Source organism: Melanotaenia boesemani, chromosome 2 (genome assembly GCF_017639745.1).
Source record: "Melanotaenia boesemani isolate fMelBoe1 chromosome 2, fMelBoe1.pri, whole genome shotgun sequence".
Classification (NCBI taxonomy): domain Eukaryota; kingdom Metazoa; phylum Chordata; class Actinopteri; order Atheriniformes; family Melanotaeniidae; genus Melanotaenia; species Melanotaenia boesemani.
Window position 1 is genome coordinate 1,658,598 of NC_055683.1, and position 27,276 is coordinate 1,685,873.

The 27,276-nt window shown below is 44.7% G+C and overlaps 3 protein-coding genes across 3 annotated transcripts in view; all 3 read left to right on the forward strand.

Annotated features, from left to right (window-relative positions):
• Positions 1 to 2,068: 2,068 nt before the first annotated feature.
• Positions 2,069 to 14,341, forward strand: rras (RAS related). The gene is made up of 7 exons (XM_042001628.1): positions 2,069 to 2,405; positions 2,501 to 2,667; positions 5,026 to 5,113; positions 7,121 to 7,223; positions 7,650 to 7,758; positions 10,367 to 10,485; positions 12,066 to 14,341. Exons 2-7 carry the CDS (start codon positions 2,581 to 2,583, stop codon positions 12,151 to 12,153), a joined length of 594 nt encoding a protein of 197 aa, XP_041857562.1. The 5' UTR covers positions 2,069 to 2,405; positions 2,501 to 2,580; the 3' UTR covers positions 12,154 to 14,341.
• A 1,356-nt stretch (positions 14,342 to 15,697) lies between these two features.
• On the forward strand, positions 15,698 to 22,188 carry prrg2 (proline rich Gla (G-carboxyglutamic acid) 2). The gene is made up of 7 exons (XM_042001617.1): positions 15,698 to 15,942; positions 16,017 to 16,095; positions 17,311 to 17,483; positions 17,665 to 17,698; positions 17,869 to 17,992; positions 20,944 to 21,087; positions 21,518 to 22,188. The coding sequence occupies exons 1-7, from the start codon at positions 15,907 to 15,909 to the stop codon at positions 21,558 to 21,560; spliced, it is 633 nt and encodes a 210-aa protein (XP_041857551.1). The 5' UTR covers positions 15,698 to 15,906; the 3' UTR covers positions 21,561 to 22,188.
• Positions 22,189 to 22,531: 343 nt separating this feature from the next.
• The window catches only part of prr12b (proline rich 12b), a 49,701-nt gene continuing 44,956 nt past the window's right edge, over positions 22,532 to 27,276 (forward strand). Inside the window, exon 1 of the mRNA XM_042000912.1 lies at positions 22,532 to 23,407. Within this exon, the coding sequence (XP_041856846.1) occupies positions 23,325 to 23,407 (83 nt within the window). The 5' untranslated portion in view covers positions 22,532 to 23,324. The remainder of the gene's footprint in view (positions 23,408 to 27,276) is intronic.

Here is a 27,276-nt window from a genome sequence, read left to right on the forward strand (position 1 = left end):
AAGCAGAAAGATTTCCTCTTTCAGTCCTGGCCAACCAAGGAACCTGGTTTTCTTCTTTTTCCTGCTTCTTTTAATATTGCACAGTGTATGTTTTAGGGAGTATCGCCCCCGAGAGAGCAGTTGTTGTAACTATGTGACGTTGTCCAGGCGGTTTGGTTGCTTCGGTTAATGCAGTTTAAACACAAACCAAAGGGAGGTGTGAAATCAAACCAAGTCCCTCAGACTATTCTGGAGTGGATGCCCCCTTAAAACCAACTAGCAGCCTTGCTAGCCTCCTATTTACATGAAACTGGACCATGTAGTGCTAGCTTAGTCAGTGCAAAGTAACGTGAATACTGAGCTACTCTTTGAGCATCTTTATAGTTTATTTTCAGCCCCAATTTGAAAATCTTGATGAACTGAGTTGATGTGTCGTCCCTAAATACCCTCACTGGCGACTAAATATGACCTGGTTTCCCCACATTAGCTTAAAACTAATCTAGTGCTAGCATAGAACTAGATTAGCACTGCTACGTAGCTTCATGCTAACATCAAGTCAACAGTTTTACATAACATCAGTAGTTCTGTTTGCACAAGGATTAAATCTCTTCCAGAAACGTGCAGCCACATGCCAAAGTTTTTATAGGAGGAGTAATTAGGAAACTACTTTAACATTTACTTTAAACTGGTACAGTGATACTAGCGTGGTGACGCTATGCTCATGTAGCCTGGTGATTCATGCAGGCCATGTTTTTGTCCTTCTCCAGTAACCTGTCAATCACTGAGGTGGTACCTGGGGAGATTTCAATGCCACTCAGGTTGCCCACCCCTCTAGCTCCGCCCCTGGACAGGAACATCTCACCTGGACCTGGAGTGCTTTTTTTTATCAGGTCCTCCAGGAAGCTGCTGGCACACCAAGCACTGACGGACTGAGGATTAGTGGACTTTGCTGCTGCACTTTTATCAGACAACTTCCCGTTTTTTTTATCAGTCTCTTTATCTGTGAAACTGCTCTCTGAGCTCTTTAAGAGGACGGGACGAGAACCGCTGTCCCAACTTTTCCCATAAAATGTTTACTGGAATGTTCTTTTGTTTTGAGGAACTCTATTTTCTCTTGTCACTGTTTTGTGTCTCTTTGAATAATTTCCATTGTCCAAATTTAAATGATAAAATAAAATAGAATAAAACAGGCAAGGTAATTACATTTTAAAGATCACTTTACAGATAACTGTTTCTGTATCGGTCACTTTTGTCATGTTGCTTTGGACATTTATTTTCAGAAAAATAAAAAATATTGCTGAATATTTATATGTAGTTGCTGTGTTTACTGTTGGATTGAACCATTATTGCCCTGTCAGGGGCGGCCACAGCCATGCATGTCAGATTTATAATCACAGTTAATGAATATAGAAAATGAAAATAAAGAAAACTTTAACAAAATTTGGATAACATGTTAGGGCGGACATACGGAACTCCATAAGTTAATATAAAGAAATGTAGACTGTAGGTTACAATAAAATGTGGACGACTGTGCGCTCCCCCCGCCTCTGAAATAATGGTACAGTCCAACAGTAAACGACATTTATAGATGAATGAAAATATTTTTCAGCTCTGCTAGAAATCCGTCTAGAAAGAAGCAGCAGCAGTTAACAATAAGCAGAAAAATAATTATTATAACGGTTTCTTTAACAAAGGAAATTAAATATGTATCCTTATTCATCTCTTTCTAAGTTATGTTTTATCATTTAATTTGTATGGTAAGATTAAAAATGTTTAAAATGTTAAACATTTTAAAAAAAGAACAAATAACTTTTTATGTATTTTTTAAAATATTTTATGTGTTAACTTTTTTCTAATCTAATGTAGCTTTAATATAAAACAGTTTCCTTCTGAGTATGAAATATTTAAATCTTGGTCTTGTTCTGTTAAAGTTGTGAACCAGAAACTGGTTTTTACTTTTTTACTGAAGGAGCTGCTTCAGTAAAGCAGAGGGTTAAATAATATTCCGGATCCTCTACGCGACCAAATAAGGAGTGCAACTCATGGGATCGGAATTTATTCGGATAATTTTCAGTCCTGACGAGCAGAAAACCGCAGCGTGCGTCGTGTTTAGCGCGTGCACCGCCTCGTGGGCCGCTCAAACAGTCGCGCGCGCGCGAGCGAGTTGCAAAAAGAAAGAAGGAAGCAGTTCCGCCCCGAGAAGCTGAAAGAGGCCGAAGAAGAGTCCAAACAGCAGAAAAGCGAGCAACAGCCGGCTGAGACGCGGGTTTGTTCGAAGCCGCGGCTTTTCACGGCTTTTCACGGCTTTTCGCGGCTTTTCACGGCTTTTCGCGGCTTTTCACGGCGTTCTGGCGGAAACTTGGCGGAACTTTGGATCTCAGGTGTGGCTCCGCGCGACGCGGCCGACCGTTAAAACACAGCCGCAGGTAACGAAGTTCCAGTCACACCAGCAGCGGGCGGGGAGAGGAGTTAGCTAGCTTTGGGTTCAATTCAGATTTTTTTTTTCTTTGAACGGCGACAGCTGCTGTTGGACGACAGGACTCGGACCAAGAAAAGACCCGGACCGAGGAAGGACCCAGATCAAGAGAAATCCCAGTTGAAATGAGTGGAGAAGAGCAAAGATACAAAGTGGTGGTGGTCGGGGGAGGAGGGGTGGGGAAGAGCGCCCTGACCATCCAGTTCATCCAGGTAAGATACTGACCCAGTCCAGACTCTGGTCTAGACTCTGGTCTAGCTGCCTGCTGGCCATGGTGTAGTTCTCCCATCTCCTGGGAATAAACCATTATTCCCACTTTCAGTCAGTGTTGGGAAGAAACTGAGCTGACAAAACCTGTAAAGGCAGGACAGGTAAGTTCAGATGTCAGGGCAGAGGATGGGAGGGTGGAGAAAACACACTTCTTCTCTTTTCAATTTAACATACAACCCCAACACCCAAACATGACGGGTATAAAAGGAGCATTTCAGAGAGGCAGAGTCTCTCAGATGGAAAGATGGACAGAGCTTCACCAATCGGAGACAAACTGGATCTAAAACTGTGGAACAATTTCAGAAAAATGTCCCTCTGACTTCGTAGATCCTCCATCTACAGTGTAGAACATCATCAGAAGATTCAGAGAACCAGGAGGAATCTCTGTGTGCATGGGACAAGGCTGGATGCTGGTGATGTTCTGCATTAAAAGCAGACATGATTCTCTACTGGAAACCACTACATGGACTCAGGAAGACTTCCAGAAACCACTGTCTGTGAACACAGTTCACCCTGAAACCCACTAATGCAGGTTAAAGCTCCATCATGCAGAGAAGAAGCCAGATGTGAACAGGATCCAGAACCAGCTTCTTCCATCTTCTCTGGACCAAAGCTCATTTAAAATGGTCTGAGGCAAAGAGGAAACCTGGATGAAGATGTGAACTTGTTTGTGGAAAGCATGGACGGCGTGTCCTGCAGACTAAAGAGGAGAGGGAGCATCCAGCTTGTTATCAGTGGACAGGTGAAAAGCTGCATCTCTGATGGTATGGGGCTGCATTAGTACCTATGGCGTGGGCAGCTTCTCTGCAGCTGTCCTTTTTTTAAGGGAGTGGTCAGATGGGTTGTTTGAGTTGGTTACCCAGCTGTTATTTATAAAGCTTCCTCATCATAGTCATCATCCTGTGATTGAAGTTATCGTTTACTCACATTTTGTGACGTTTTCCATAAATAAACAGGTGGTTTAATGTGACCAAACTACTTCCCTGTTCAGCAGAAAATTAGCTTTGCATCACAGTTCAGACCTTCAACTTGTCATGACTTGAACTTGGAGCTGACACTGTTTTCAGCCGTGGCTGGCTTTCAGTGGCTGTTTGCACCTCCACCGGACTGTGCAGGATCCCGGAGCGTGATGTTGGTGTCTTCTGACAGTTCCAAGCAAGTTGGTGCCTCGAAGAAAAGAAACAAAAAATTCAAGTTTTATTTGTTAAATATAAGTTAAATGTAATTATTCAAATTTGGGATGAGCAGCAGGGGTGAACGCTAAATGCTAAAGCTAAAACGCTGATTCTGGTATAGACTGGTATAGTTGTTTTTTTGTCTTTGGCTGACCCTCAGCTCTGCTGCTCATCCCACACATGCATCTTCCTTCCAGGCGTGGTCACATTTAGCAGGAAATAAACTTCCAGATTTATTCTTACAACAAAGACAAAATCCAAAGTTCAGATTACTTTTTCTCATCACGACAAAACCAAATGAGTCGCTGTGTTCTGGGAACATCAGATCAGGCTGTCAAACATATGGCTGGAGGGCCAGACCTGGCCTACCACAGCGTCCAGTCTGGACCGCAGGATGTAATATTAGCAATACATAGAAGATATTAACTTTAATACTGACATAAAAGTAACTAATATTCTAATATACTCCAATATACTAATGTGTATATATACACACACACACACATAATATATTAGTATAAGGGATATTAGAAAATATATAAAGTATATTAGTATAAGGAAATAAATAAAATCAATAGAAAATGTAAGGTATATAATAAATATTTTTACACAATAAATATTCCAAACTATATAAATTCATAGATAAAAATATTTATGAAAAGACTCAAATTCATCAAACTTAAGATTTTTTTATAACAGCATTAATATTTAAATGAATATTCTTACATGAAAAATAGTTGGTGTATATACATATATATTAAATATAGTAATAGCTAAAACGTTAGGAAATGAACACATAAAAATAAATATGCTAGCGTGTAACTGAGGTCAGTTATAGTTGAAACTTAAATTCCAGGTTGTTATATTTTCTGAAAGGATAGATCATTAAATATAAATAACTGGATGATGAACTTGTTTGTAGTAAAATATTATTTCTAGGTTATTATGCTGTCATTTCCTGGTCTGAGCCACCAGATGGTTCTGGATGTGGAACCTGGACTAAGAAGTAATGAATAAACCTGTTAATCTCAGGTTAACAGAGGTTTAAAGTGTTTATTGGGGACAGAATGGGAGGACTGTCTGGAGATGTGTGGAACTCATTATTAACGGAGTGTTTTTTTACAGTCCTACTTTGTGTCGGACTACGACCCCACCATTGAGGATTCCTACACCAAGAACTGCACTGTGGATGGAATAGAGACCCGCCTGGACAGTAAGATGCATCACACATGACTCAGCGTTTGTCAGAGCGTCTGCAGGGCGTTGTTGGAAAGCTCAGGGTGTGTTGCACCACCATGGAGATGACACACTGTTTATTAGCTCTGTTAGTACTTTGTTTGGACTTGTACTGGACCGTGTTGTCCAGGTGTTTCACCACACTGATGGTTGACTTTAACCCCTCCATGTTTGGATCTTATCTGCTAAGTTGGGCTGTAAATCCCAAGTTTGACTTGGTCTGCATTCTCACCAGGATAGTCCTCTAGACTCGGTCCGATAGGGGACTCTGTTCAGTTGGGGGCCAGGATAGTCCTCTAGACTCGGTCCGATAGGGGACTCTGTTCAGTTGGGGGCCAGGATAGTCCTCTAGACTCGGGCCAATAGGGGACTCTGTTCAGTCGAGGGCCAGGATAGTCCTCTAGACTCGGTTCGATAGGGGACTCTGTTCAGTCGGGGGCCAGGATAGTCCTCTAGACTCGGTCCGATAGGGGACTCTGTTCAGTCGGGGGCCAGGATAGTCCTCTAGACTCGGTCCGATAGGGGACTCTGTTCAGTCGGGGGCCAGGATAGTCCTTTAGACTCGGTCCGATAGAGGACTCTGTTCAGTCGGGGGCCAAGATAGTCCTTTAGACTCGGTCCGATAGGGGACTCTGTTCAGTCGAGGGCCAGGATAGTCCTCTAGACTCGGTCCGATAGGGGACTCTGTTCAGTCGGGGGCCAGGATAGTCCTCTAGACTCGGTCCGATAGGGGACTCTGTTCAGTCGAGGGCCAGGATAGTCCTCTAGACTCGGTCCGATAGGGGACTCTGTTCAGTCGGGGGACAGGATAGTCCTCTAGACTCGGTCCGATAAGGGACTCTGTTCAGTCGGGGGCCAGGATAGTCCTCTAGACTCGCTCCGATAGGGGACTCTGTTCAGTCGGGGGCCAGGATAGTCCTTTAGACTCGGTCCAATAGAGGACTCTGTTCAGTCGGGGGCCAAGATAGTCCTTTAGACTCGGTCCGATAGGGGACTCTGTTCAGTCGGGGGCCAGGATAGTCCTCTAGACTCGGTCCGATAGGGGACTCTGTTCAGTCAGGGGCCAGGATAGTCCTCTAGACTCGGTCCGATAGGGGACTCTGTTCAGTCGGGGGCCAGGATAGTCCTCTAGACTCGGTCCGATAGGGGACTCTGTTCAGTCGGGGGCCAGGATAGTCCTCTAGACTCGGTCCGATAGGGGACTCTGTTCAGTCGGGGGACAGGATAGTCCTCTAGACTCGGTCCGATAGGAGACTCTGTTCAGTCGGGGGCCAGGATAGTCCTCTAGACTCGGTCCGATAAGGGACTCTGTTCAGTCGGGGGCCAGGATAGTCCTCTAGACTCGGTCGGATTGGGAACTATGTCTAGGTGGGGGGTTCAAACTGCAGTTCTCAAACCAATCGGACCTTTTAAATAAAGTGTTCTCCTCCCCGACAGAGGTGGCGCTGCATCAAGAGTTACTGGAACTAGAAAACCAGTGAAGAAGAAAACTGGTTCATTTATTGGTTAATGCAGAACAACCTGTGTTTCTGGATCTGCATCAGATCCTAGTGGGTTGATCAGGTTTCTATCAGAACTTTTACAGAGTTCTGACCCCGAGACGTTTTTCCCGCCAGAGCTGCCTGTCGTTGTGTTTACCCACAATGCCCTTTGCTTTGTATCCGAGTTCGTTTATGTGTTCACAATTCCCCAAATGAAGCGACTTTCCAAACAAACAGATCAGGATTAGAATCAAAAAGGCTGGTGGGAATGGGTCCTCGGTCTCCTCCAGGACGGCCTCCTGGTGCAGCTCAAAGACCCGGAGGCCGGTCTTCTTTTCATCTCGCTGCGTCGTCAAGAAATATTAATTAAGCCAAATTACTCGTCTATCAATGTTACATCACTGCTCATATGAAGACAAATATACAACAGGAGAAGTCTAGAGTGTTTTTGTCTGAAGTCCACTGTGTGTGTGTGTGTGTGTGTGTCTATGTCTATTTTCCAGTCTTGGATACAGCTGGCCAGGAGGAGTTTGGAGCGATGAGGGAACAGTACATGAGATCAGGAGAAGGCTTCTTACTGGTGTTTGCTCTCAACGACCGGGGCAGGTAGGCCAGCGTTGGAGTCTCTTCTTCATGACAGTAATAAACATGTAAACATGCGATTACGGCCACAGCTGATTTTCACCGTCAGTGCCTCAGCAGGCCGATGCAGCAGCATAAAACAACTGCAGCACCATGATATTAACCCTTTAGTTCTGAAAGCCATCACTTCATCTTCATCAGAAACTGCTTGACAGGAAGTGGCTTCATCATCATGTCCAGGTCTAAATAGAGGTCTCTTAGCAACATAGTAGTGATGGTGATGTTTTTATGTCGTCTTCACCATGTCTACATGCCTACACGCTGCTGTGTGATTGGCTGGTTCAGTATTAGTGTTAACAGAAGTAGAAGAGGTAATAATCTGTTGGTCTTTGTACAGAAGAAGATTTTCTTTGATTGTGGTATTTTCTGTTTCTCTCTGCACTTCAACAGTTTTCATGAGGTCTGTAAGCTGCACACCCAGATCCTGAGAGTGAAGGACCGGGATGATTTTCCAATGCTGTTGGTTGGAAACAAGGCTGACCTGGAGCAGCAAAGAGTGGTAACGCCCTCCTGCATGGGATACTCCTTTTCCTCAGACACACAATCTTATCAGAGTCTGTCAGGCTTCTGGTTCAGATGGGATCAGGTGGAGAAGCCGGTTCACACACTGCTGTGGCTGTGACGGCTTGCACAGCTACAGAGGAAACACAGCGGCCCTCGTTTATCAAACCAACGTACGACAAAAATCTGTGCGCATGACCATTTCCACGCAAAGTTCGGCGTGTATCAATCCGGACGTGAGCGCGGGATACGATCGAATCTCTCGACAGGTCTGAGGTCGTGTAGCCAGTTTGAGTCCGTGTGGATCAGACGATTAAAATAGTCCTTAAACTTCAGAGCGTCTCAGCATCAGCAGCCACACGTTCGGGACTCAGTTACACATTTACAAAAGAACACATTTAAATGGATTCCCAAAACCGACACACTTAAATTGATTTGGGAAAATAAATCTGATAAACAGCCGAAACCCATACGAGAATCAGAAGAGCTCAGATTTAACAGGCCCAGAAATCATGAAACACCAGCACTGGAAATAAAGATGAATGCAGACAGAGATCTGTGTTAACAGACTCACACCTCTGTTCACTCATCTCATCACCCCGCTGGCAGCCCTGCCACGAGCAGCTTCAACATGCATGTACACGTGCACGGTGGAGGTTGCTTCGGGTGGCTGATGGGCAGGTGGACCAGGGGGGGGCGACTCCAGAGAAAGTCAGCCACATAACGTTGTCCTGTGCAGTCCTGCTCTGGCTAACGGAGGCTTCCGATTCCCCGGTGCAGCCAGAGGAGGACAGAGGGAACCAAGCTCATCACCACCTCCACTGGGGCTATATGGAGGAGATGGGAGCTGATCTAGCTTTTCTAACAAGTCTAGATCTTAAAGTTGTAGACCTGCTCTATTGACTCAGGCTAACGGTTCCCATGCTGTGCACTAGAACAGGACAAGAGGCCAGCAGTTCTCTCTCCTGGAGGCTGTAAAACGTGGCTTCATATAACAGAACCCTGAACACAACAATGCTTCGCTAATGCAGGTAAACAGACGTTTTTAACTGTTTTTAGATGGACATTGTGTAGCTTATTTGTTTCTTATTAGCAAAAATCAAGTATCGCTGTCAGAAATACGTATTTTTCTAATCAGTCGCATCCAAATGAAAGCGTTCTCGTAGCTTGGAATGAGCTGCTTATAAATACGTATGTGGCGTCGAGCCCAGCTGAAGGCTGCCATGTTGTCATCTGTGAATACGGTAGCCAAAAGGGGACAAACTTGTTAGCCTTGTGCATTTTACCTGCGAGTCCCTGCTGGTTCGCGGGGGAGGGGGCAGGGTTGTAAACAAGCCAAGACGACTTTCAGCTTACCAGTTTACATTGAAATTGACGACCATCCATACCCGGTGCAGCAGTTTTCAGTTATTACTCTCCACAGAAGTCATACCAGGAGGCGACCGTGTGCTTCTTTCAGACATGTTTTCTGGGAGCTTTCCCTCGAGTTTCATCACTTATCTCAGCTGATTTGTCGGTGGGGGTGGGGGTCCTCCTTCTAGTCAGACAAAACAGACCAAAGTAATAACAGTTTCTCATCGTGATTTCATCACTAGAACCGCAAGAATGTCTCTGATAATAATTTCCAATCAATACGTCGCCCACCTCCCTTAATAAATCAGCTGAATTACATGTAATTAAACACTGTTACAGCGCGGGATCTTCCTCAGAGGTCCACTGCTTCCTCTTCCTCTCCTTCATCAGAGCATCTCTGAGTCTGCAAGTCACAACAAACGATGTCACACGATAACATTAGCTATTAGTGGTAGCTTGTAACTCATCAGCAACAAACAAAGAAAACATTATGTTTTGTTCTGTACCTCATCACCTGACGGGACTCCAACTTCTGAGAGACGTTGACATTTTCACATTAATGACTCTCCGCGGCTTCCGTAGTTGTAATAAGGCTCTTAAACGGTGACGTTCCAGAGAGCGCTACTCGGTTGCTTGCATTACATTAGTGCACCACTAGATGGCAGTAATTCTTGTACACTGGGGCTGTTTCTTTGATCTCAGCGTCGTTTATAGTTTCTAGTGTGCAAAGTAAAGAATTGTGACTCAGCTACCAGGCATGGGCTCGAGAATGTTATTCATACGTCAGCCGGAGTCGGACCAACAATGACGAGGCTATTAACGGCCTCCATGATCCTCTCCCATGAAGTGTTGATGTTCCCGCCTCTTAATCCGGTTTTTAGGCTGCCAAACAGCACCTCTTTATTCTGTTCCACCTCACAAACGAGGCTTCTTCACTTCCGAAAGGGTCTTTTATGGCAGAATGTCTCCTCTCGGTGGTTCGACCCCACTGGGCGGAGCCTCTGGACTAGAATAATTAATGGCGTAACATGTAAGTGAGGATGGATTTCAGCCGCTGCATCTATCAAGGCCCAATCATTCCTATGCTGGATCGGTCAGGTACCAACGTTTAAGAAATCACACGTGGAGCCAGTTGTGAGATCAATCCTGTGATCAGATGTGCTCGTTTCCACGTTTGTCTGATTAATGAGGGCTTGTGTGTCTGGCGTATCGTCCATTAGTTTCCGTACAGTCATGATGAAATGTGTCTGCAGATCTCCAGAGAGGATGCTCAGGCGTTTGCCAGAGAGAACAAGATCCACTACATGGAGGCTTCTGCTAAGAATCGCCACAATGTGGACGAAGCCTTCCTGGAGCTGGTCCACATTATCAGGTCGGGCCCTCATTTTCCTTCCTTGTGTGTGTGGGTTTACACACACACACACACATATATATATATATATATAAATAAATACAGTATGTGCAGAATTATTAGGCAACTTAACAAAAACCAAATATATACCCATTTCACTTTTTTATTTTCACCAGGGAAACCAATATAACAACTCAAAATTTACAAATATACATTTCTGGCATTCAAAAACTAAACAAAAACAAATCAGTGACCAATATAACCACCTTTCTTTGTGAGGACACTCAGAAGCCTGCCATCCATAGATTCTGTCAGTGTCTTGATCTGTTCACGATCAACATTGTGTGCAGCAGCAACCACAGCCTCCCAGACCCTGTTCAGAGAGGTGTACTGTTTTCCCTCCCTGTAGATCTCACATTTGATGAGGGACCACAGGTTCTCTATGGGGTTAAGATCAGGTGAACAAGGAGGCCATGTCGTTATTTTTTCTTCTTTTAGACCTTTTCTGGCCAGCCACGCGGTGGAGTACTTGGATGCGTGTGATGGAGCATTGTCCTGCATGAAAATCATGTTTTTCTTGAACGATGCTGACTTCTTCCTGTACCACTGCTTGAAGAAGGTGTCTTCCAGAAACTGGCAGTAGGACTGGGAGTTGAGCTTGACTCCATCCTCAACCCGAAAAGGTCCCACAAGCTCATCTTTGATGATACCAGCCCATACCAGTACCCCACCTCCACCTTGCTGGCGTCTGAGTCGGAGTGGAGCTCTCTGCCCTGTACTGATCCAGCCACGGGCCCATCCATCTGGCCCATCAAGACTCACTCTCATTTCATCAGTCCATAAAACCTTAGAAAAATCAGTCTTATGATATTTCTTGGCCCAGTCTTGATGTTTTATCTTGTGTGTCTTGTTCAGTGGTGGTCGTTTTTCAGACTTCCTTACCTTGGCCATGTCCCTGAGTATTGCACACCTTGTGCTTCTTGGCACTCCAGTGATGTTGCAGCTCTGAAATTTGGCAAAACTGGTGGCCAATGGCATCTTGGCAGCTTCACGCTTGATTTCCCTCAGTTCATGGGCAGTTATTTTGCGCCTTGTTTTTTCAACACGCTTCTTGCGACCCTGTTGACTATTTTAAATGAAACGCTTGATTGTTCAATGATCACTCCTCAAAAGCTTGGCAATTTTAAGAGTGCTGCATCCCTCTGCAAGACAGCTCACTATTTTTGACTTTTCAGAGTCCGTCAAATCTCTCTTCTGACCCATTTTACCAAAGGAATGGAAGTTGCCTAATAATTATGCACACCTGATATAGGGTGTTGATGTCATTAGACCACACCCCTTCTCATTACAGAGATGCACATCACCTGATATGCTTAACTGGTAGTAGGCTTTCAAGCCTGTACCGGTTGGAGTAGAACAACATGTATAAAGAGGAAGATGTGATCAAAAATACTCATTTGCTTAATAATTCTGCACACACTGTGTATATATATATATATATATATATATATATATATAGAACCTGAATATACTGCTACAGAGTTTCTCTTCATCTCCGTACATGTGCATTGAACCATGTTTCCTCTCTTCCTTGTTCACAGACAGTTTCAGGAGATGGAGAGTCCTCCTCCTCCAGCACCTCACACAGGGAAACAGAAGAGTGGTGGCTGTCCCTGTGTCATCCTCTGAGCTCTGTTTCTATGGACACCAAATCCTCATTCAGCTCTAGCTTGTACAACATGGTGTGTGTGTGTGTGTGTGTGTGTGTGTATGTGTATGTGTGTGTGTTTGTGAGTGAGAGAGACAGTGACAGACAATTTGCATCATCATGCTCATCTATCCAGACTGTTTTATTTTGCACTTTTTTTTAAATTTTGGTTTTAATGACCATGGTTTGGCCAATCAGGAAGCAGCACACCGATGACACTGATCAATAATTATATTAATAATTACTGTCCACAGACTTAACTGAAAAGCCTGAGAAAGATGCAGTGTCTTCTCTCCATGTGAACATCTGAGTGTGGGATAGGTGCAGGAATGGTGTGGGCGGCGGGTAAGATGTGACACTCCCATCGGTGTGGCGTCATGTTGCTGAGCGTCCTGCAGAGGGCAGCAGAGATTCGCGGTCAGACCATGAGAGGAAGCAAAGACAACAGACGTTTCCCTTCTCCTCCTGTTTCTCACGATTACACATCCTGTACAAAACATCCAGAAACGGTGACTGGCAGCTTCTAGGTCCGGATCACGTTGTGGATTATCCACGTAGAGCTTCCGTTTATTGAGTGTTGTTGTGTGAGTTCTGCATGGGCCACGTCACCGAGAAACTGACTCAGACGTCCCATGATGGCGCTTTAATGAACCGCAGCCTCACGCTTTGCACATGTCACCCCAACCAATGTGTGAGGTGTTGGGCTGATGTATACTTCCCGGTACTTCCTTAACTGTATGTACATGACCATAGTCAAAGAAAGCGGTACATGTTGTCAACATAAACCTGGATTAGACCGGATCCATCGTTAGACTGATGTGTAACCAGGATACCACGGTGAGGATGAGGCTTCTTGGGTACCACAGAGGTGAAAAGGTGTCAGTCAGCCTCGCCGGCCTCGTGCTCGTGGTCCTCGCCATGGCTTAGTTTCTGGTGTCTGATCTAAATGTCCTTGTCTGGTTTCACCTTTAAGTCAAGAGGTTTTGGTGTTTTTTCACCTGGCCAGATCACCATGGTAACTGAAAGCTCCAGAGCAGCTTGGATTGGAAGGATCAGACTCGGTTGGTTTAACCCTTCTGTCCTCTTGCAGTTTCCATTCGGTGATCATTTCAGCTGTTACCACTAGTGGCATGAACTTCTTTACTCATCAGTATTTTTCAGCTTTTTATTTATTTTTAGTTTTTATGAAACACTTCAGTTCTGCTCAAAACTCCCAGACAAACAGCTGTTTGAATCCTTTCATTTACAGTTTGACCATTTGAATAAAAAACAGCAGAAAACATTATTTTCCATATGATGACTGTCGATGGCTCTTTGGTGGTGATTAATCTGGATATACGGTTTATTTTTGCCCCTCTGGGGACCTTCATGGCAAAATGTCCCACTGACTTGCATTAAAAGTACATATTTTAATCTCCCAGTCATTCCAGTTTAAACCCATTCATTCTGTAATGTCAGTGTTTCGTTAGGAGGAACAGATGGTTTACAGTCTTACTGAATTCCCACCTGGTTCCTCTGCTTTCCTGTCATAGGCACACGCAGGAAATGCTGCTTTTTTTTACCAGTTGTATTATGGAACTGTGGGACCACAAGGGGGTGCTAAGATTTGTTTGTGTGTGTGTGTGTGTGTGTGTGTGTGTGTGTGTGTGTGTGTGTGTGAAATATGTGAAATGTTTGTTTTAATGGAAGTCAGTGGGACATTTTTGGCCATGAAGATCTGCAGAGGGAGGATCTGATACTACATAGACCACCACCGATGACCCACCCACCTGATATCAAACTGGGATTTAAGGAGTTAAAACCCTAAAAATGTTGGTAGTTTTGAGCAGGTCTGAAGTTGTTTCAATGATTTGTGGAAGAAATTGATTTATGATGATAGCAGTTTGTGTGCCTTGAAGGTCACCAGAGGACGCTGATTAGAGGAGGCAAAGGGTTAAACGCTCACGCTGGAAACATGGAGCTCGTTCAGCTGCTGGCTTCTTTTAACCACCAAAGATTTTTTAATCCGCTAGAAAACCTGCATCATATCGGCCAGCGAGCTCAGTGATGATCCCTGTTGTAGATTTTATCCTGAACAGTTCTGCTTTCTGCTGATTTTCGATCTGACACAAAAGAAATGCTCTTTCCATCAGAATAATTCACCTAATAAAATTTATATTTTTCACATTTCTTTGGTCTCAGATTGAAGTGATTTGATTGTTGGGGGAGGAGGTGGGTTTGTGTGTGTGGTGATAGAAGAAAATACTTCTTTTTATCCTAAAACACACACTTATCCTGAAGAGGAAAGTTAACAAAGATCATAATATATAAATGTATATCATGTGTGTATTGGAGCCTGTCCCAGCAATAAACAGGTGAGAGGCAGGTACACCTGACAGGTCGCCAGAGAAAAAAACAAGTGCTGATGGAGAGAATTCAGACCAGTTAACCTAACAAGCATGTCTGGAGGGTGGGAGAGAACCCACACATTATTTATGTACATATACATGTATATACATACTAAATCACTACATGGCTAAAAATGCTAAATAACTCGTGTTTTTAATGTTTATCTGAGGAAGGTTCTGCTGTTTTCCTTTAAAATGAACTAAATAGTCTGTTTCCATCATGTTCTTATTCAGACATAATATGTAGATCCTAAACCAGGGTCAAGCGTTAACCTGGTTAACCTAGTTAACCTAGTTAACCTGGTTAACCTAGTTAACTCTGACCCAGCTGGACTGGAAACGTTTGCTGATGGATCAGATTTTCTTCTTTGAGTTTTGCGTCTTTCATCTCACTTTCTCCTTCCTCATCTAGATGCTCTTCCATCTCTTCACCACTGTGGTCTTCCTCTTCCTCCTGCCCTTCATCATCTTGCCTTCTTTCTCTCCAACTCCTCCATCAACCTTTTCTCACTTGTTTAGTCTGAATTGAGAGAGAAAAGTTGTTTTTCCCTCGCAAACTTTTAGCTTTTCTTCCTCAGACAAACCAGCTCCAGACCTGCTGCATCACCTGCACAGGTAGAGATAATAAATAAACGTCTTACCTGGTTGACACACAGTCCACATCGCGGCTGTTAGGATCCAGCTGTTGCTATTACTTCATGTCTTCATTGGTCCACCTTCCCTCCGCAGTTTCCCGATGTTAGCTTGTGCTGCATTCGCAGCCGTCGGACATCAGAGAATCACACCCATAAATGTCACATTCGCCATTATTATTATCCTTTAGTTAGATGTTTGCTGCCAGCTGGGAGGCAAGGCTTTGATTCATGCCTGCCCGGTAGATCTGCGTCCTGATTTAAAGATGTTTTTAAAAGTGATTTTATTAACGTTGCGTGTGTGTGTTTAATAAAGTTTTTTCCCTCGCATAGTCCATGCTGCAGTGTGAGCACACTGTAGCACCAGGTACACGGTGTTCTAGGCTGTCTCTACTGATGCAGGATCCACAATCATTACCTGATGTTTAGACACAGTGAAGCTGAGCACACACGCTTCTCTGTCTGAACGTCAGAATTCCCGCGGAGCAGCGGGCCTGTGAACGCAGCAGCGGGGCAGTCGTGCGCAAACAGCGTGGGACGAACAGGTTTGTGAGTTTCTTCAGCAGGTATGTCGTTCAGCAGGTTTGTGGTTTTCCTCGCCGCCGCGTTTTGTTCCTGCTCAGTCAACACGAAACCAGGACCAGGAAGTCCTGCTGGAAGCTGCCGCAGCTCCGCGTTTCTGGAGATTTACTGGAATAAGTGAAGGCTTTGACAGATGGGGCTAGTTCCAGCCAGGTGGGGCGTGGGACAGGTGAGTGTTTCAGCTTCATCCTCAGCGTGGTGTGTTGGCATGATTTCCACCCAGAGTCTTCCTCGCCCCTGCAGATGAGCCTGGCAGCAGTTTGCTTTGCTGTGATCCAGCTGCAGACGGTCCTCGGCTCCGTCACCCACAGACGCGCAGCAGGTAAAAATCCGTCCTTTCCTCGTGAAAACACGGTGAAACTGATCCCTGGTTCCTCTACATGACTGACGGCTTTGTCTTATAAAGTCTGGAGACCATGATTTGGTGGAAGCTGAGACTATTTTGTATTTTACTCCAGATAAAGTCTCATTTATCAGACCAAGTCAGAGCAGCTCATAGTTTTAAATTATCAGGGTCTTTCCACAGTAAAAATGTTATAAACTACAGGTTCTTCTGTTTTTCTGTGGCTCAGTTCATCCATGTTGAGGGTAAATTATTCTTCACTGTCTGACAGAAACTGAGCGAATCGTGTAAATTCAGTCGGCTCATTTTGAGCCAAATGAAATATTTTCTTATGATAAATTTTATGGTGTAAGAAGTTTGGTTGCATGTACTTGTTTATAGAGATGTCCTTTATTTCCAGGCTTTTTTGGCTTTTATCTGATCGAATGGCTCAGATAAGCTGGTTTGTGTTACGTTTAGAAGGAGTTGATTTAATGCTTGTAGTTCAGTAGGTGTGTGTACAACACACACACGGGCCTGACAGGATGCATCAACACTGGCCTGCACGCCGCCACACCTGGAGGAGAAAGGGTCTATGTGAGGATGCTGTCTGTGGACTATAGTTCAGCTTGTAACACGTCTTACCCAGAAAGCTGGTCAGAAATGCTGCACCCTGGCCTCAGCAGGCATCTTGGTGGGTGGATCCTGGATCTCAGTGAACGTCCACAGACAGTGAGCCCTGCAGCCCAGACCCTGATCCACCGCAGGACGCTCATGGTTGCCCCCACCCTGCTAATCTGATTATAACATAACGCGACTCAACAGTGGTAGCTTCTGAAATGGGAGCAAGGTGTACAAACGGTCTGAATGCTGTTCCTGTAACAACCGCTAGCTTGTTTTTGATTTCAGGCGGGAAAGGGGGACCTCCACAGGTGAGGAGGAGGAGGTAGAGCGGGGCCCGGTTTAAATTTGTTTGGGGGAAGAACATCTGCGAGGATCTTAAATGGTCTTGGAACACTGCTTATTTTTCATGGTTTTTGGGCTCTAGTGGCCTTTAGACAGTAGCAGGACTGGAAAGGGGGTCGGAGAGAGCGGGAATGACCCCAGGCTGGGGCTTGAACCTGGACCAGCTAACCTCTTTAAGTGGGGGGACTGCTGAGCTAAATGCTGCCCAGAAAAGCTGGCGTTCAACATGATTTGTCCTGCATCCTGCAGGAGGTCCGGTGTTTGTGGACGGACAGTCTGCAGCGTCCTTCCTGTCCCGCTCGCTGCTGTACAACAGCTGGGACTTCGAGCTGGTGGTGCCGGGCAACCTGGAGAGGGAATGCTACGAAGAGCAGTGCAACTACGAGGAGGCCAGAGAGGTTTTTGAAGACGACCAGAAGACGGTAATGCTGATGTCCAGAAAAACACTCGGACTCTCATTTCAGTCCTGACTTACAGAAATCATTAATAAATATCTTATCAGTCACAGACTGGAGAAAAATGATTCATGTAAGAGTTATGTCCAGAACTATCAACTGAATATACATATCCACTCCTCTAAATCTCACTCTGCTTCCATTTTAGCAAGCCTTTTGGACTGACTATGTCAACAAGCATGGTAATAAAAATCTGAATATTATTCTTTATTTGAGCCTGAAGGCTTGTGGATGAATCTGATTAGTAAAATTCTGAAGATAAAAGTTCAGTACACAGATAACCAGTAAACAGTAATGCTAATGTTCTGTTATACGTCACAGAGGTTCTGATGCAGCCATGTTGTCCTCACAGAGTCTACACCAAAAGTGGACGTGTCGGGGTTGGTGGCGGGGATCCTGGCCATCGTGGTGACGGCCGTCATCGCCACCGTGCTGGGAGTCTACTGCTACAAGAACAAGAATAAAGACAGGAGAAGGTTGGCCCCGTTCGATTACTCTGATCAGGAACATGAGATAAAGAACATTGTCGAAATGCAGAGCAAAATGTTTAAAACCTAAAACTTCTGGCTTTGGCTGATCCTTCTCATCACCTCAGAGACCCTCTCTTATTTTACACTGATCTTTTTAGAGCTACTCATTTGCAGAAGGTTTGAGGAACAAATTCAGATTAGTTTTAAACTCTAACGTGGACCATTGGTGGTCTCCGGTCCTACAGAAGTACCTGACAGCTTTGTAGTGAATACATGAGACGGTGTAGACCAGGAGTGTCCACTGTCTGTCCTCCAGGGATGCTGTCCTGCAGATTTTGGATGTTTACTGCTTCAACACACCTGATCCAGATTAAATGATCTCCTCACATCTTGTTGTCAAGTTCTGGCCAAACATGTTGACCTCTTCATCACGAGGCCTGTTTTTCTGCCTCCTGTCTGGAATGATCTACCAAAATAAATGAAGTACCTTCACAGCTACCAGGATGTAAAACCTTGATCTCTACAGAAAGCTGAGACATGAGATTCCTACAAAAGAGTCAGAGACAAGACATGTGTTACTGTGTCAGAATAAATTCACCTGGAACACAGTAGAAAATGTAAATGTTATCTCCTAGAAGGGGCTCTGCTATGCTTATTTCTGGCTAATTTATTTTAATACGTGGGTCCACAAGGGCAGGAATCAGTCCAGCCGTTTTCACAAAGCCCTTTATGTATGATATGGATCCTCTCTGTTGACCCTCAGACCAGCCTCTGCCAGAAACAAGCTGAATGAGACTCTTCCGCCCTGAGCCCCGCCTCCCCTGATGCGGCCTGCCTCTGATTGGTCAGCTGCTGGGAGTAGTTGTCGGGAGCGCGCTCTGTTTTCATCATAGAAACTCCGTTAACAAGTCAAAGGAACACAAATACTCAGTAAATGTCGACAGAGGTGGAAAACGTCTGCTGCCAAAAAATAGAGTAATGATGCTCTTTGCTAACATATTGAAGGAGTAGTGAAGGTAACAGCGCAGTGTATCATCACACACACCTGACACCATCACACCCACCCAACAGCCAGGATCAACACCAGGCTGGTAGCTCTGTTGCTGTTCTTAACGTTTGTTCCTTATGGACGAAGGCTGGTGAACACAGCAGCATGTGCGCCTACATGCAGGGGCGCTGCCACGGATTTTGGGCCCCATGAAAGGAAACAACCCCCAACAACTGTAATACATACAATTAGCAACTTTAATGATATTTTGACCATCATACCTACATTAGTGAAAAGAAAACTATGACCGGCTACTTGGTAAGAGAAGAACTAAAAATACAATGAAGTTTATTTAGATTCAGTTATTTGCTGCAAGACGGAAACTTTATATTTAAAAACCCATCTCTCTTTTTTAAATACTTAAACAATTATCTCAAGATCAATTACTTAAAGGGAGGGGGGTCTGGCAGCGTCTGCTTCGGCTGCTCTCGTGTCTGTTCGAACATGCGTGATGTTTTTTAGCAGCTTGTTAATCGTTTAGCTGCGTTGATTATTTGATTAAAACAGTGAAATGAATAAAATCCAGAGTTTTCTTCAGGAATTTGAGCTAATATGGAGCAAAGTGAGCTAGCTTATATGGACAAAGTGTAGGAGAGACAACAAGCTGATGTTCCACAACTTTCCATCAGACGAACTAACCGACCACCTCGCCTCTGGAAGAACTGGGTGACGTACCGTCCACCCCTCTGTTCTCTCTCCAGTCTCAGCTTTTGCTTTTTAAACTTCCCGATTTTTGAGGCATCCCACCGTCTTACCATCCACTCGCTGTTTGTAGTGCTGATGGAGCAGCTGATGGAGCAGATGGACTGAACCATTTAAGGGAAATATAGAGGGGGGTGTTCAGAAATGTTTCCAAAACCTGTCAGTCATGGCCTCTAGAATTCTTTTCCTTTACCCCCATTTTCGGCGCCCCAGCCTACATACCGCTGTGCCTTCCACCGAACACTGAGCACCGAAGGTGGATGTGCCTTTCTTCTCGTGAACGTGCAAAACCTGGAGAAGACGACGATGGAAAAATCTTGTATTGATGAGAATGGGACCATCTGAGAGAGACACAGCTAGTCATTAAAGATGGGGATCAGGACTGTTCTCTTTAGAGCCTCTGGGAGTGAATACAGTTGTAGAAACACATCAAAGGACTTTATCGCCTTTCTGTGGTGGGTCAACATGGACCTCACTCCAGGGGTCCAGCACCAGAGGCCAGGAGGAACCATTGTTCCCAGGGGGATGGGCTATACAAGGATGTGTCCTGAGACTGGACTTCAGCTCTGACATTGTCGGCTGGCTTGTGTTAACTTGTCTTCTGGTTGTGTTTGAACTCCTGTGATGGCGGTAAACAGCTGTGTCTTCTCATCGATCTGAGTGTCTGTCGTTCATGTGAGGAGTTTCCTAACAACAACCAACCACTGAGTCCCCCCAGGACGTCACTGACATATCGCAGTAGAACAAAAACTCTAAAACCTGCTGTTTGTGATAAAAACAATGTCTGATGAGGATTCAGGACTAGAACACTGTAGAAAGCTCAGAAAAGTCCACACAGCATAATAGACCCCTTTAAAGAAAAGCACATTACTTTCAGTGGAAAGCAGAGAAAAGCAGCCCGGACCATCTAGGAACGAGGAATCCAGTAGCACATATCCTGATTCTGACCCTTCACATCTCGGCTGTCTGCAGAGACCAGCATTATACATGCAGCCCTGAAGAGGTGAAGAAGTACTTCTTTTATTTTGGTGGTCATTTTAAACAGGAGGCAGAAAACGAGGATCAGATCGCTCTGCTCTCCTTCACAGTCTGAGCCAGCTTTCTCTTTACGACATCCCCGTCCTTCCTTTCTTCCTCTGATAGCTTCTGAAGTTCCAGCATCTTCTCACACGACGCTGAAACTAAACTTTGAACTCTCTTCATCCAGAGCTCCAGTGAGGATGGCAGGAGACGGTCTTCCAGCCCCAGAGGTGGTGCCTCTGGCCGAGATCAGCGCTCCACCTCTACCCAGCTACAACGATGCTCTGACCCGCAGCGGACAGCATGACGCCCCCCCACCACCGTACTCAGGGTAAACAGGGGCCTTCAATTAACCCAGAATAGTTTGGAAATGAACATCCACAGAGCGCAGGGCATCAGTGCAGCTGCCAGCGTTACCAGGCTGGAGAACATGCTCCACCGGGCCAGTTACGCCTGCGTTTAGCTGATGTGGATGATGGAGACATTAAGCACCTGACTGAAGACGTAGAAAGTCTCCATCACTGAGTATCTGCTGCTAACCTGCATGTACTCATCTGTCTGTTGCATTTCCAGATCTTTACATGCATTCCTTGTTTTATTAATGTGCTGGTGATGTAACTGAGGTTTTCACCCACGGCGGCAGCTTTTCTCCCAGCATGTCAGAGCTCTGCTTCTAAAGCCCGAATCATCTGGACTTTAATGGGTCGCTACACTGCATAGATTGAAAATATTCACAAATATGTCCCTCTTTCTGATCACAGGGGTGCACAATCAGAGCCTGCAGATCCAGGAGACCAGCAATAAGACGCCACTTCTGTATTCCCGACAAGCACGGAGACAGTTTGAGTCAACTTTTAAAATACTGCATTTTATTTAGCACCAAAGTGGATTATTTCTTTAATTATACCGACTGGTTACTGTGGGAGACTTCCATCATCCACCAAGAAACTGAACCAGAGAAAACACTTAACGGGAAGATTTTTCAGGGAATTTTAAGACATTTTCGGGGGAACGTCCTCCATGTTTAGCTGCGTTGTTCATCCCTCAGAAGCTCCATCGTTCCCAGTTCCACCTGCTGGTAAACAGGAGGAGCGTGGTGTTTAAGTAAAGGAGGAATTATCTGTTAAGATTGTTTATATGTGCAAGTTGAAACAAATTAAGAATTTCATCCTGATAACTGGAAATAAGTTTTATGACCATTAACCCTTCAATGTATAGTGTCTGTACAAAACAGCTGTTTTCTAATATATTCATGACGGGGACGGATATTTCTACACATGTCGTTTCAGTGGACATGGAGTCATCCAACACACTCACTATATATATATATATATATATATATATATATATATATATATATATATATATATATATATATATATATATATATTCCTAGGTTTAATAAAAGCAATCACAGAATATCACAGAAATACAAAAACAGATTTTCTTAATATTTTTAAAGAGTATATCAAAATGAATTAAGTAAAAAAAAGCATAACTATACATGTCTGTAGTTTTTTTTAAATAATTCATCCATGAAAGGTTTAATTGGTTTTAAATGAAAACTAATGTAAGTAATCCAGAAACGTGTGTGTTCATCCAGCTGATTAAAGTTTTCTGTTATTTACAATTTTAGTAGTTATTTGTGTTAACTTGAAGTATGAAATGAAAACTTGTTTTTCTAAATGAAATCTAACTTTATTTATAAAGCACTTTTCATGCTGCAGCAACTTTACACGATTAAAAACAATCCATGCATTTTCAAATAAAACAAGCCTTCACACAGTAATAAAAGTAAAAAGTGCAGGAACTTTTTAGAAGAACTTTCCTTTTTGTGTTGAGTCAACCATGAACTTAAATTCTGCTTCAACATGTTCAGGGTTTATTTCTAGACGTGCTTTACATAAAACTGTAAAAATGCCAATAAAAGTAATAAAATCCTAAATGAAATTAAATGATTGAGGGCAGATTTCAGCAGAAGGGAAATGTTTTCTCGTGGGCTGCCATCATACATGACCCAGCTGACATGCCTCCATTAGTTTGATCAGTGCTGTAGCTTCACCTGCTTGGAGGACGTCAGTAAACATGTCACCGCTTTGTTGTTGTTTATTAAACAAACATCTGCTCACAGCTGCTTGCTTTCTTTCTGGCTCCGAAGCTGCGGACAGACGCGCGAGGAACGTGAGTGTGTTCATGTGTGAGAGGAGCTCATCGTTCCTCTTAAAAATGGCGTCATGTGAAGAAAATGAGCTAAAATAGCTTCACGTTACTGGAGGCGGCAGCGGCAGCTGGACCGGCCCGACCCGGTTCTGCTACCGGAACACCGCGGAGCGTCGGTCCGGAGGGCCATCAGCTCATCACCGGAGACAATAGACAGAGAGATGAAGAGGAGGAGGAGGAGGAGGCTGCTGTGACTCCCCCTCCTCCCCCCGCTTCTTCTCCTCCCCGTTCCTCCGCGTCTTCAGGCTCATCAGCAGAGAAATAAACAGAAGCCGCGCGCAGAGGAGGACGTTCCTCCCTCCCCTCCCCCTCTTCACTATCTGCCCATCTTCATCCAGCCTTTCTTTCATGGAGAGGAATTATCCCGCTGCAGGATTTGGAGACCTAGGGGCTGGAACGGGATGGAGTTACGACAGACCACCAAAAGCAAGGTAGGCGGCCAGAGCGGGGGTACCCGGCTGGGCTGTAACAATGTCACGGTACGGCACGGCACGGCGCTGCTGGAGCCCGGCAGGCTGCACGGTGCCGCTTCATGGCCACCAGGCTCAGGTAGCGACAGCCGTATTGTCATCCTGGGGAGGGGAGGGGAGGGGTATGGGGGCTGTCTCAGAGTAAAATGTGTGGACGGTTTTAATAGTGATGGGGAGACGGGGGTGGGGGTGTGGGCTGGAAGACAAATATGAGCTTCCATCCCTGGACCGTCTCAGGTCTTTGTTTTGGACCGGAATAAATGACAGGTCCCCCCGGCCTCCTGGATAAACCTCCTGGACTCTGATGGCTCGTGGATCACCGCGACGCAGATCTGCTGCCAGCTGTGACAAAGAGGAAGAAACGAGCCGCATTCCGTTAAACTGGAAACATCTGCAGCTCCGGTCCTCGCGCACATACTCCAGCGTGGACGCGTTTAAGCCGCGTTCATTCAGACTCAACCCCGCGGCTCGGCAGGTTCTGGTACCAGGTGTGTGGATGACGTTCTCCCTCATCAGTAAACATTACAATCATGTCACGTGACAGCTAACGGCGCTCGCGCTGTCGTCCAGTTACACGTCTGAGAGTTCAAGTTTGCAGCGGATCTGGGTCACGTGTTTCATCTCGGACCGGTTCTGGTTCTGTTGAACAGAAGTCAGCATGTGACGGTGTTTCCACGCAGACACGCGCGGCTGAGACTTTTCCGACCAGCCGTTAAACGCCACGTTTGATGGGAAGTTTTGGTTCCGAGCTGCTTCACCAATAGCGGCTCAGATCCGGTTTCCTCGCGCGTCTCTGCTGCCAGATGCCACGATGAGGCGCGGCCCAAAGTCCTGCTGAAGTTAGCAAGCTCCGCTTAGCCTCACTCCATGTTAGCGGTCTCCATGACAACCGCAGTGGTCCTCTGTGGAACAGACCTGAGGAAGCTGCTCGTGCTGAATACCTGCACAGGAGACCTGGGAAAATACATGGAAAACACCTGGAACACACCTGAAACACATCTGGAAAACACTTGGAACACACCTGGAAAACACCCGAAACACTCCTGAAACACACCTGGAACACACCTGGAAAACACCGGAACACACCTGGAAAACACCTGGAATAAACCTGGAACACACCTGGAACACACCGGAACACACCTGGAAAACACCTGGAATAAACCTGAAACACACCTGAAACACACCGGGAACACACCTGGAAAACACCTGGAATAAACCTGAAACACACCTGAAACACACCGGGAACACACCTGGAAAACACCCGAAACACTCCTGAAACACACCTGGAAAACACCGGGAACACACCTGGAAAACACCTGGAATAAACCTGAAACACACCTGGAAAACACCTGGAACACACTTGTAACACACCTGGAAAATACCTGGAATAAACCTGAAACACACCTGGAAAACACCTGGAACACACTTGTAACACACCTGGAAAACACCTGTAACACACCTGGAAAACACCTGAAACACACCTGGAAAACACCTGAAACACACCTGGAACACACCTGGAACACACCTGGAAAACACCTGGAACACACCTGGAAAACACCTGTAACACACCTGGAAAACACCTGGAACACACCTGGAAAACACCTGGAACACACTTGTAACACACCTGGAAAACACCTGTAACACACCTGGAAAACACCTGAAACACACCTGGAACACACCTGGAAAACACCTGGAATAAACCTGAAACACATCTGGAACACATGTTTCGTTTTAATCGCATTGTTACGCCCAAAACATCCTTTCCTCTAAAAGCAGGCCTACTGCTGTATGAAGACATTGCAGTAAATTCTGATTTGTTCAACCTGCGGCTCCGGAGCAGCAAGTGGGTCTCTGGACCTTCCACAATGGCTCTTAATACACGGCTAACAATGCTAACAAGCTAACTAATGTTTTAAATACAGATATAATAACACAATCAGTTTTTTTTCATGGAATAATTACACTCAGTTTCCACACTAAAAGTACCAGTAATATTTTTATCTACTTTTTTTGTCATTAGGTTGGAAACTTTTTTTTTTTACATAACTTTCTACAAATATTTACATCCGTTAGAAGAAAGTCTGTCTGTTCTCCTTTTGCAAAAGTTTTATGTTTTTCTTTATTTTAAAACCTAAAAATAAAAATGTGGTTCTTCACATTTACGAGAAAGAAGGATGAAATGTTCAGGATTTACTAACTAAAAGGTAAAAAGTCAGCAGGATGAATTTAAAGCTGTGAAGCTGCTTCCTTCTAAACACAGAAGGAACAATATGTGATGAATATCAGCATCAGGTGAACAGACAGAAAGCAGGATGAGAATCTCACAGCTTCTAGATGGTGAGGAGAGCGAAGTCCAGGACGAGATGCAAGCGTCTGCATGCAGCACCGTCCAAGCATGACCTGGTTTAAGAAGCGGTACAAACACCTGGTTTTCACCAGGTACAGGGAGGAAGAATAATGATTTATAATAATAATTTATATGTTTCTTTATTTATTCTGTTTAGTTTTTAGGAGTAGTGGAGGGTAGGGTTAGATAAGCTTCATCTTATCACATCCTTTTCACATGTTGGTTCATATTATTATTCTTTTTGTTTTGGTTTTAATATATTTTTTTACATCTTGAAATGAAAGCATTCATTCATTGAATCAGAATCCCATCCTCCATCTTTTATTCCCAGTAGAAAATAAAAACACATCAGAGGATGAAACGGAGACGTTTCACCATGTGATGAAAATATGAGCTGATAGTGAATCTGATGGAAAAAGTTAGAACAGGAGCAACAAAAGTCTGGAAAAGTACCTGGTACAAACCAGAAACACCTGGAGGAGCATTTAACAACTAACCAGGTTACCTGGCAACAGGTCAGTAACATGACTGGTATAAAAGGAGCATTTCAGAGAGGCAGAGTCTCTCAGATGGAAAGATGGACAGAGCTTCACCAATCTGAGACAAACTGGATCTAAAACTGGAACAATTTCAGAAAAATGTTCCTCAGACTCTGAAGATCCTCCATCTACAGTGTAGAACATCATCAGAAGATTCAGAGAACCAGGAGGAATCTCTGTATGCATGGGACAAGGCTGGATGCTGGTGATCTTCTGCATTAAAAGCAGACATGATTCTCTACTGGAAACCACTACATGGACTCAGGAAGACTTCCAGAAACCACTGTCTGTGAACACAGTTCACCCTGAAACCCACAAATGCAGGTTAAAGTCAAATATGAATGATTATTGATCGGGGGAAGAATAAAAGCTCAGCTCCACCCACAGAAACATTTAGAGGTGGTTGTGATAATTGCTGGTTTATCAACCTGGTAATTTTCAAAGAGAAGAATCTCCAAGAACAGCCAGCTCCCAGTTTTCCTCTGGATGTAAAACATGGCCCCGCCCATATCATCAGCCAGATACCGATCAAATCCATCGATGAGCTAGCAACATTTTAAATGCTCTGCAGCTACCAGTTGGACTATTGTAATGAGCTATACGCAGGTTTAGGTCTGAAGTTGCTCAGTCGTCTCCAGCTGGTCCAAAACTCTGCAGCAAGACTTTTAACAGGCACTAAAAAACATGAACACATCACCCCTATCTTAGCTTCCCTACATTGGTTACCGGTCAATTTTAGAATTGATTTTAAAATCTTATTAATTACTTTTAAAGCCCTCCATGGTGTAGCCCCCACCTATATTTGTGACATGCTTTCCCCCTATGTCCCGGGTCGGTGCCTGCGCTCCTCAGGTCAGAGCCTCCTGACTGTGCCCCCCTCCCGTCTCCTCACTAGAGGAGACCGGGCCTTCTCAGTCAGAGCTCCTAAATTGTGGAACTCTCTG